At 33.7% G+C, this 9,454-nt stretch overlaps 2 protein-coding genes across 2 annotated transcripts; both read right to left on the reverse strand.

Annotated features, from left to right (window-relative positions):
* Window positions 1-459: 459 nt before the first annotated feature.
* LOC132052063 (calcium-dependent protein kinase 11) lies at window positions 460-6,163 on the reverse strand. The gene is made up of 8 exons (XM_059443412.1): window positions 4,856-6,163; window positions 3,613-3,756; window positions 3,339-3,491; window positions 3,126-3,241; window positions 2,138-2,305; window positions 1,680-1,904; window positions 1,068-1,211; window positions 460-899 (listed from the first exon to the last, which is right to left on the reverse strand). The coding sequence occupies exons 1-7, from the start codon at window positions 5,412-5,414 to the stop codon at window positions 1,071-1,073; spliced, it is 1,506 nt and encodes a 501-aa protein (XP_059299395.1). The 5' UTR covers window positions 5,415-6,163; the 3' UTR covers window positions 460-899; window positions 1,068-1,070.
* A 423-nt stretch (window positions 6,164-6,586) lies between these two features.
* LOC132052065 (subtilisin-like protease SBT3.9) lies at window positions 6,587-9,179 on the reverse strand. The gene is made up of 3 exons (XM_059443416.1): window positions 8,886-9,179; window positions 7,779-7,876; window positions 6,587-6,830 (listed from the first exon to the last, which is right to left on the reverse strand). The coding sequence occupies exons 1-3, from the start codon at window positions 9,077-9,079 to the stop codon at window positions 6,766-6,768; spliced, it is 357 nt and encodes a 118-aa protein (XP_059299399.1). The 5' UTR covers window positions 9,080-9,179; the 3' UTR covers window positions 6,587-6,765.
* Window positions 9,180-9,454: the final 275 nt, after the last annotated feature.

The raw sequence follows: 9,454 nt of genomic DNA on the forward strand, positions 1-9,454 counted from the left end.
CTCTTAATGTGAGATTTTCAGTCGCGAATCCGAATTTAGTCGGCAAAATGGTATACTGCTATAATCGGAAAACCAAAAGAAAAACTACATTTACTCGAAAATGATGCGAACTTCGCTAATGACAAAACATAACAGAAGCTAAAAGCGCATATAAGCAATAGTACTAATCGTTGAGATTAAGGATCAGTCATTATTACAGTTGCTTTTGTATTTCATATTTGCAGATGTCCTTTAGTCTGATTAGAAACTTGTGATTTAGAAAATTTCAACCATAAAGTTATCAATTGAGAGAAATGGATTAACAAACAATTATGATAAGAATCAATTTTTTCTTTAAAATTAAATAATTGAAACTAAACTGCCCTTTTAGAAGAAAAAAGAATCTCATTGATAGTAAAACAAACACAAAATGATGTCATTTGCTATGAAAAATCAAGCCTATAAAATTGGGGAGAAAAAACAGATGATCACATAGAGTAAATAAGATCGACAATAATTTTAGTGTTTTCGACATATAGCAAAATGCTGAACAGGTACTCACCTCTAATAGCACCAAATTAATATAGACATAACAGAAGGTTCATACAGCACTTCTCAGGAACAGACAACAGTAATCTGAATTTATGAACTAGAGGAGAAACCCTCTAATTATATATGATAAAGTAGCAACAACTGTAATTTTGCTACTATAGCACTAAACCTATCTACCACGACAAAAAATAGAGCACCAATCACCAATCTATGTTGGTCACGCTCCAACGTTGTCTCGGCAAATACAGCTCTACTTAATCCCTCTCTTATCCGGTTGAAAGCCTTACAACCTCTCTTGTTTGTTGATTGGTCCAACGTTTTCTGTCAGCTTGGTCTGGTAAAGAATCATGTTAGGATCATATCGGATACTAAACAATCAAAATTAATGTTAGTATGACACATTGTCCTATAATGTGCATTTGATTATGTAAACAGCTGAATTACTAGTTCAGCCTGAAATTTTGAATTAGGTAATTAGATATTTTATCGAAAAAAAGGTTGTTAGCTAGAAAGGAGAAAATAGTTCTAGAAGAAACCTTCTATTGATTTTTCTCACTGTCACTTGCTCCAAGAGCATCTGCCAAGTTAAAATTCAAATTGCCCCTCATAGTTCTGGCTGCAAATCCTGTATTTCCCTTCTTCATCATTGTTGCAAATTCTCCATAATCTATACGTCCATCCTGCCAAACAGAAAATTATATCAGCTTGACTTTCTCAGAAATCAGAACAAAAAGTAAATCAAAATTGTAGAAGTAAGAAGATTGTTTAATATATTGCATACTGTAATATCTTTCAATCTTATGTTTTGAGGTATGTAACCTATGTTAGGTCCAAAAGATGGGACAGTGTTCCAGATAACGGATTGGTTAATTGTGATAGTTGTGAAAAATCCTATAAAGGGACACGGATGAACTAAAATACAGTCGGATCCCTCTATAACATTCATCCTTTATAACATCTCACTATAACGGCATAGTTTTCCTTGGAACCATTTTCATATTATGTTACCTTATACTTCACTACAAAAGCATTTCACTATGGCAGCCAAAGATATCCATTCCAAACGATGCCATTATAGAGAGGTTTGATTGTATTGGACAAGTTAATTTTATTTTTGCAAAACAGGGAGTATAATTAAGGAGACTTACATTGTCTATGTCAATCTCTCTAATTATGTCGTCCAATTTAACATCACCAAGGCCAAATTCTATACAAGCCTGTTGAAGCTCATCAGTTGTGATATAACCGCTGCCATCTTTGTCAAAGTAGGAGAATGCAGCAAGCAAATTCTCCTCCCTCTCCATCTTATTCAGATGCAGTGTTGCAGCGATGAATTCACCGTAGTCAATTGTGCCACTGTTGTCAAAGTCAGCCTGTAAAAGACATATCTCACCGTGTCATTTTGCTACTTATTTTAGAGGGACTAAAATCATTGGATTAATATTCCCACTCGCTCTCTAAAATTATTCCATTGAGCAACCAAATTTATATGCCTTTATCTGATCATGGACAATGTATGTGCTAAGTAAATGGTCTTGTAAAATATAACTCAAAAGGCATTTCACAAATCTATAGAGATTCTAAAACAAACGAAATTAGAAGTTACCGCTTTCATCAGGGCCTTGATATCAGACTCCACTAGCTCAGATCCTACTCTTTTCAAGCCATCTTTCAGTTCCTCATATGTGATTGTTCCACTGTTATCCGTGTCAATCATTTTGAACAACTGCTTTAGGCCTCCTATTTCTTCCTCTGAAAGCCTTTCTGCTATGACCTGTTCGTATAAGGGTGTTGCGATTATCAGAAATCAATCTAGTATGCAAATTCCAAAAGTTCATATATACACAATAAGGGTCTGCAAAACAGAAAGTAGCTTATTGAAATCATCATAATGCACATGTTGAATATTAAGATTCTGGAGTGAGATTTTTGTTTTGAGAAGTTGCCAAATTTGATATCTTAGCTGAAGGTCCTATAAGTACTTGAGAATTGAGAGCTTTGAACAAAATGTCTCTATTATTGTCTACCAAAAATTCCTTTCAACATCTAGAAGGATTTTCCTGACCATACTAAATGGTATCCAAACATGTAGCTTTATCTAAAGTGCCTTCTTCCTCTATATTATGAACTTTTTCAAACAATATCACGAGCACAGGAATCAAATTAATTCCATGGAACTATGTGTTTGTTTTATGTTACTGAAACTCTATTGGCACATATATGCTTCATACCATATGATAGAAACCATGCTGGGAGTCCCTAATCATAACGTGCTAAGAGAAACATAAACAGCTGATAATCAAGCTGTGATGATGCTCTATACTTGATTCTTGAACAACAGGTCATGAGAAAATATCATTATTTGAAGGTTTGTCATACTATGAAGAATATGCATGCTAATGAATTGACTGATGTGAATATCTCAATAACACACACGAACATATTCAAAGAAAGTATATCAAAGAGATATACTGCATCTCCAATTCAGACTGTTATACTAATGTTTATATTCATAGTTAAGAATTCTATATATGTCAGATACATCAATTGAAAGCCAAGAAATAAAGCAAGAGATGTAAAAAGGAAGTACATACTCGTAAAGCCATCTTTTTAAGTTTGTTCATGTCATAGAACTGCTTTAGGCGATTCAACACTGCAGATCCCAAAGGTTTGTCTGGAGCAACTGTATCATCCACAAGCCATGGATGACCTTGAAAAAAAAAACAAATATTAATAATGAAACTATAAACTTTTCTACTACCTTATCAGCTAATATTTTACCAATAACTTAAATAGGTGGTACTCACATAGGACTTCATGAGCAGTTATTCGCGCTTTAGGATCCCTGTCGAGCATCATTTTAACCAAGTCTTTTGCACTCTCAGAAATATGAGGCCAAGGTTCAGATTCAAAGTCTATCTTCCCTTTCAATATCTGCTTGAAAATACCATTGTCTGTCTCTGCAAGTCCGGAAAGTGGGAAAAAAAACAAATAATGAAAGAACAGATAGTTAATTTTTGATTAATTTTTTTCTAATACGAAAATTAGAAGATTAATGAAAGTTCAAGATTGTAAATTTACCAGCCCAAAAGGGAGGAACCCCAGATAATAAGATGTATAAGATGACTCCAGCACTCCATACATCAATTTCAGGCCCATAAAATTTATGCAACACTTCAGGAGCAACATAATAAGGACTTCCCACAACATCAGAGATATATTGCCCTGCCATAAAATGTGAAAGACTAAATTTAATCTCTCCAATACTATCGAAATCACTGGATATTCTATTCAATGAGTACATTTATAGGGATATATATGACCAGTACAGTGACTTTTAAGAACAATCAGTTAAAGTGCAGGCTTGAGAAATAGTTTTTTCTTTTTGGATCAGTGTAGTGCCCAATTTTTATATCAATATGGAAACTTTATTCTCCTCTCTCACTCATGAAAGCAGGCCTTTGTCAGAAATATACTGCAGGCTTATTAGATTTTGGAAATACTTTTGAACTAGATAAGGTTTAAATTGTTATACGACAAAATGATTGATCTCAGCTATGCTAAAATGAAAACAAGAATGTTGATGATGAAAATCAATGAGGGGAAGAAGTTTTTGGGTAATTTGATCTAATAATGTGACACAGAAACAGGATCTTGAATTTGAGTTCTGTTACATTATTTACATCCTATTGAAAGGTGATAGAAAAGTGGAAATCAATTGGAAGATCAACAAGTTCTCAAAAATTTCTTCCAATGCCAAAAACATTTTTAGCTAAAGATAAAGGACTCTAAATGAAAGATGAAAAATCAGAACGATGTTATTTTTGTGAAATGTGGGCTGTCTAGGCACAAAGCCAAACAAGTACAGATTAAGTTAAATTTTTGCTCCTATTTTTTTTTTTTTTTTTTTTTAAACAGTTTAGCCTAACTCATTGATTCATAATTAAGAGAACCGCTTCATAGAAGTTTATTGATATCTTCTTTTTATAAAGCAAATCGACTTCGTTTCTTGAATAATCCACATCACACTTCTGCTTCTATTGGAACGCGAGATTCCTCTTTTCTGCTGTCATCCTAATACTTTCATCGCTTTTTCTTGAGCCGAGTGTCTATTGGAAACAACTTCTCTACCTTGCAGGGTAGGGGTATGTCTGCGTACACACTACCCTTCCCAGACCCCACTTGTGGGGGATTACACTGGGTATGTTGTTGTTATCCTAATACTGTCATCAATCAAAACAAACCAAATTCAACATAAAATCCATTTGGATCTACTAAAATTTCCAATAAAAACATGAATAAGGTAATGATCCAAGAAACAAACCAGGCTTATAGAAAATGGACAACCCGAAATCGGTAGCCTTAAGGGTAGCATCTTCATCCGTACTGTCAAATAGGAAATTCTCAGGTTTGAGATCTCTATGCATGACACCAAGAGAATGACAGGCCTCAACAACCTTAACAATTGTCTTCATCAAGTGTGCAGCTTTCCTCTCACTATAATGTCCCTTTTGAACAATCCTATCAAAAAGCTCACCCCCTTTACATAATTCCATAACAATATGGACAAAAAGATTGTCCTCATAAGTTCCTTTGATCCTCACTACATTAGGGTGCTCAGATAAATGATGCATTATTTGAATTTCTCTCCACACATCCTCATAATCTTCCCTACATAAAAGTTTCCTTTTTGGGATTGATTTGCATGCATACTGAAGGCCTGTTGCCTTTTCTGTGCATTGATATGTTGTACCAAATTGGCCTTGGCCTAATTTCTTGCCAAGGGAGTAATGTTCTCTTAATCTTGGTGTTTGATAAGGAAGGACATTGGGAGATGGCTTTGAGGATATAGGAGGTCTCTTCTTTGTTGCAGCTTGTGCCATGTTTTCTTAGAACAATTTCTTTCTCTCAGTTTTTGCTTTCTTGATTTTGTAGAAACACCGTTTATGTTTTGTTTTTGCCATATGTAAAAGTTGTTACCATTTTTCTTGATCTATGGTCAGGTTTATCTGGCGCGAAATGTGGTGTTAGTTCACTTGGTGCTGTTGTAAGGAAAAAGTGGAGTGGGATTTGGAAATGAAAGGAAGACCCAACCTCAATCAATTCTCTATAATTTTCTTTTTTTATTTTTAAACTACTTTCTTGGATTTAACTTAAATTTATGAAAATATTTCTAACATATAAGTACATTTTAACATATTGTAACAGGTTGCTTGCCTTTAAGTTAGTTATTTTTCAGTTACTAAACTCATGTATTGTGGAGATGACATGACTTCGTAAAAAAATCTTTTAATAGAATATAAAGGTTAAAACTCTTCTCGCTTCACCTAGTAATTTTATCGTAGTGTTCCACTTATTCTCAACTTGACTCTGAAACTTTTATCTATTGGTTGGAAATGACGTCCACTGAAGTGCACTATCCAGTTGATAAAAAGTAATTTCATTTAGAACATGTTTAAAATTGTATGCATCAATAAAACATTGATGATTGTGAAATCTGTTTATTTTCCTCCTTGTGGAAATATTTCAAATATAATGTGAGGGATTGGTGGAAAACAAACTAAAGATCTTCCCCAGCAAGAGTTTTAACTCGACACATTTTCCTGAAGGTGGACTTTTTGGCTTAGGTATGAACTCAATTTTGATAAAATAAAATGTTTTAGGTAGTGCTGCCTTATCGAAGACTAACACCTTCAAGAAGAAACAACAAAATGTTACTCGAACAAAATAAATACATTTACTAATATATCGCGGGTTGCATGTATTATCATAATTTTCTTATTAACTCCTTGCAAACCCTCGTCTCAAAAGAGAGAATGAGCAAAATATTAAACCCACAAAACTGTTCCTAATTACTTTTCAATCTTGAAATTTCTCACTTTTCACTTCTTAAAAGTCGAATAAATATAGACTCCGCTTATGTAATGTTTTAAATGACATGCTCACATGCAAAATGCATTGCTGCTGTTTTAGCATCTCTTGCCTAAATTATTCACCATCCTTTAATGTGTTCATACATAAAAGTAACACAATACAATACTTGTACAAGGATATTGACGATTTTATTTTTATATAGTTAAAGCAAGCATTACAGCGTTAAGTACCACAAATTATATTAGGGAATATGGATATTCTTTCAATCCAAGTTCAAAACACAATAGAAACAAGCATAGATAACAAGTCTATAATACATGAAGAAACTTGTTTTGGAGGTGATGTCTCAAGTGTTGTCCTTCAGACGCGCCCAGTGTGCAACTGAACTGTTTGGCTTGGAACAACTTGCAGCACTCCAGGTTGCTCTGCAAAAGTGAAACATCTTAGTTATAGGCTAGTCTGAGAGCCTAAAAACGCCAAAAGAACGATGCAGAAAATCATATGAAACATATTTTCCAGGAAAGGTACATGCAAAAACTGATGCATTATTGCCTTACAATATTCAGGTTTAAGGAAATGGAGCCAAAATAGACACACAATGACCATATAGTAGGAGGGATTTGACTTAACGTTGGAACTATCCTCAACTCCAAGAATTGCATACTTCCATCCACAGGGTAAAGAACATATAAAAGTGAAGCACTCAGGTGCATTTTAGACATCCTGGAAAACAGTAAATACTAACCCGCACCGAATGTTTATACCAAACTAATGCGATTAACCATGGTCAAGTAATAATTGTGTATATTCCAACAAATGTCATGCATTTGTTACTTTGATGTAAGCACCTGATGCGGGTAAGCTTTTACCCTGGAAAATAGACTCCAAAACCAAAATGCTTTATGTCAAATGCAAGACGTTTGGATGGACATCAAGAATGAAATTCTATAGATGGATCGATATGACACTGAGATACTTAGGAGAAGACGTCAACAGTAAGTATTGTGATCATTGTAGCAAGGGGCAAGCATTCCTAACGGAAAGAAAACTATAAATTCAGCAGTTTAAGCAAGGTTGCTGAATATCAAGCACCAGCTACATCTGTGGTTAGACTATTAATGATAAAATTAAAATCATATTTTGAATTTGAGATTAACCATGAAAAAGAGAAATGTGTGTTAAGTGTTCAATATCCTATGAATGCAAAATATTATGTTCAACTTTCAACGTGAATATCAATTACTTCAACATACGAGCATTATGGCTGTTATATTCAAATTCACCATACTAATTACCATCTAAGAAACAGATACAGACCAATACAAAAATAGTTTAATCAATGATATTGAAAGAGGAAGAAAATAAAAACTTACTTGAGAGCTCAGAGACCTGCTCAGGAGTCAGCTTTGCTGAGAATCCACTGGCTGCATGCTTGTAACTGTATATCAACGCCTCTTTCGCAGCCTCCTCACTTTTTAATTATCATAAAAACAGGCACAAAATATCAGGATCTTTTACACCAAAATTATGCATTAATAAATGTGTTCCCATACAAAAATTTGTAGTATAATAATCACATACAACTGATAATTGATAGCTAGCTCTATGCCTTTTTTCGTCACCAAAGAAAAAGCAAATGATCTTCAAACCATACAACAACGACGCGTAATCCAACAAGTGAGGTCTGCAGAGGGTAGGATGTACGCAGACCTTACCCCTAACTTTGATTCATTACTACAAATATGGGATTGGTTGCAAATTGGAAAGTTTGCTTCGAAAACTACCAAATGTTCCTAAAGTTGAGTATTGCATACATTTTTGAGGTATAGAGCTATAAATTAAAAACAAAAACCCAACAATATCCTTTAATAAGATTACTCCCCCTATAACTTTTGAACTAGTCTACTAACTTTGCTCCTCGCCATTGCTGTTAAAAAAATTACAGGTATGCAATCATCGTAAGCATTTGTGAAGGAGGAAGATGTATCCTTGGAAAATATTAGTATCATTTACTACTTATGAAATCATTTTTCTAATCATTTTCCAATGTTTGGTTGGTTAGACAAGCTGAAGCATATGGCATGACAATAAAATTAAGGTATTTTTCAGCATTAAAAGTAGATAACAATGTCCAAATGTTAGTCAAAAACAAGTACTAATATAATAGAAGTTTTGTCCCTTGTTTTCTGAACAAAAATTCTTAACAATCAAACACTCAAAAATGAATTCACCAGAAAAGAAAAAACATTTTCCAAGACACTTTAAACACACCCAAAGAAAAAAAAATGGATCTTGAAGATGAATACAAGGACATAATCTAACCCCATGTGAGAAAAAAAATCAAATTTTTAACTTAAAAAACACCAAATCTTGATGAAATTGACAAGAAACAAGATCAATCCAAACCAACCCACAACCCCAAATTTCTATATCATAATTCAAAGCAAGAAAAATGGGTAAATTTGGGGCATAATTCGAACCTGCCAAGAACAGAAGCTAGGGTTTTGATATGATACTGTTCAGGTTCTTGATCTTCAGGTTTCTCAGTATACACTATATGAACTTTGGATTCATTTGAGGGTTGTGAAGTTTGTGAATCTCCCATTGATGTTATTATCGCTGCAAATAACAAGAAAAGCAATGGAATTGAAGAAAATAATTGATTTTTCTGCATCACTTTCAGTCACTATTTATAAGAGCATGAAAGGGATATTCTTGGATAAGTATTGGATATTTGAGATTTTTTGTCCTTAATGACTAAGTTTAGAGAAAATGATTTTGGATTGGCTTTCTTTTCGTGTTTATACACTACTTTTCTTTAGTAGGATTGACGTGTTAGATTGTCTCGGTCTATACAAGAGGCTCCTGTTAAACTTTTCTAAGGACTCGTTTGGCCGTGAGAATGTTCACTTTTTTTCTATTTTTTTTTCGATTTTATTTGGCCATGAAAATTTCAAATACAACTTGAAGTGCGTGTTTAGAATTGAAAAACACTTAAAACTTTATTTTTACTTTTTTCACTTTCTATATATTTAATAATCAATTATTC

This window comes from Lycium ferocissimum, chromosome 4 (genome assembly GCF_029784015.1).
Source record: "Lycium ferocissimum isolate CSIRO_LF1 chromosome 4, AGI_CSIRO_Lferr_CH_V1, whole genome shotgun sequence".
NCBI lineage: Eukaryota > Viridiplantae > Streptophyta > Magnoliopsida > Solanales > Solanaceae > Lycium > Lycium ferocissimum.

What these genes read in the sequence shown, in the direction of transcription:
- LOC132052065 (XM_059443416.1), bottom strand. Translation starts at nt 9,079, where the DNA reads ATGCAGAAAAATCAATTATTTTCTTCAATTCCATTGCTTTTCTTGTTA. An exon ending in CTAGCTTCTGTTCTTGGCAG is followed by an intron (nt 7,877 to 8,885) that starts GTTCGAATTATG and finishes ATAATTAAAAAG; the next exon opens with TGAGGAGGCTGCGAAAGAGG. An exon ending in GCAGGTCTCTGAGCTCTCAA is followed by an intron (nt 6,831 to 7,778) that starts GTAAGTTTTTAT and finishes TCACTTTTGCAG; the next exon opens with AGCAACCTGGAGTGCTGCAA.
- LOC132052063 (XM_059443412.1), bottom strand. Translation starts at nt 5,414, where the DNA reads ATGGCACAAGCTGCAACAAAGAAGAGACCTCCTATATCCTCAAAGCCA. An exon ending in TCAAGGCCCTGATGAAAGCG is followed by an intron (nt 1,905 to 2,137) that starts GTAACTTCTAAT and finishes TGTCTTTTACAG; the next exon opens with GCTGACTTTGACAACAGTGG. An exon ending in GAGAGATTGACATAGACAAT is followed by an intron (nt 1,212 to 1,679) that starts GTAAGTCTCCTT and finishes TCTGTTTGGCAG; the next exon opens with GATGGACGTATAGATTATGG.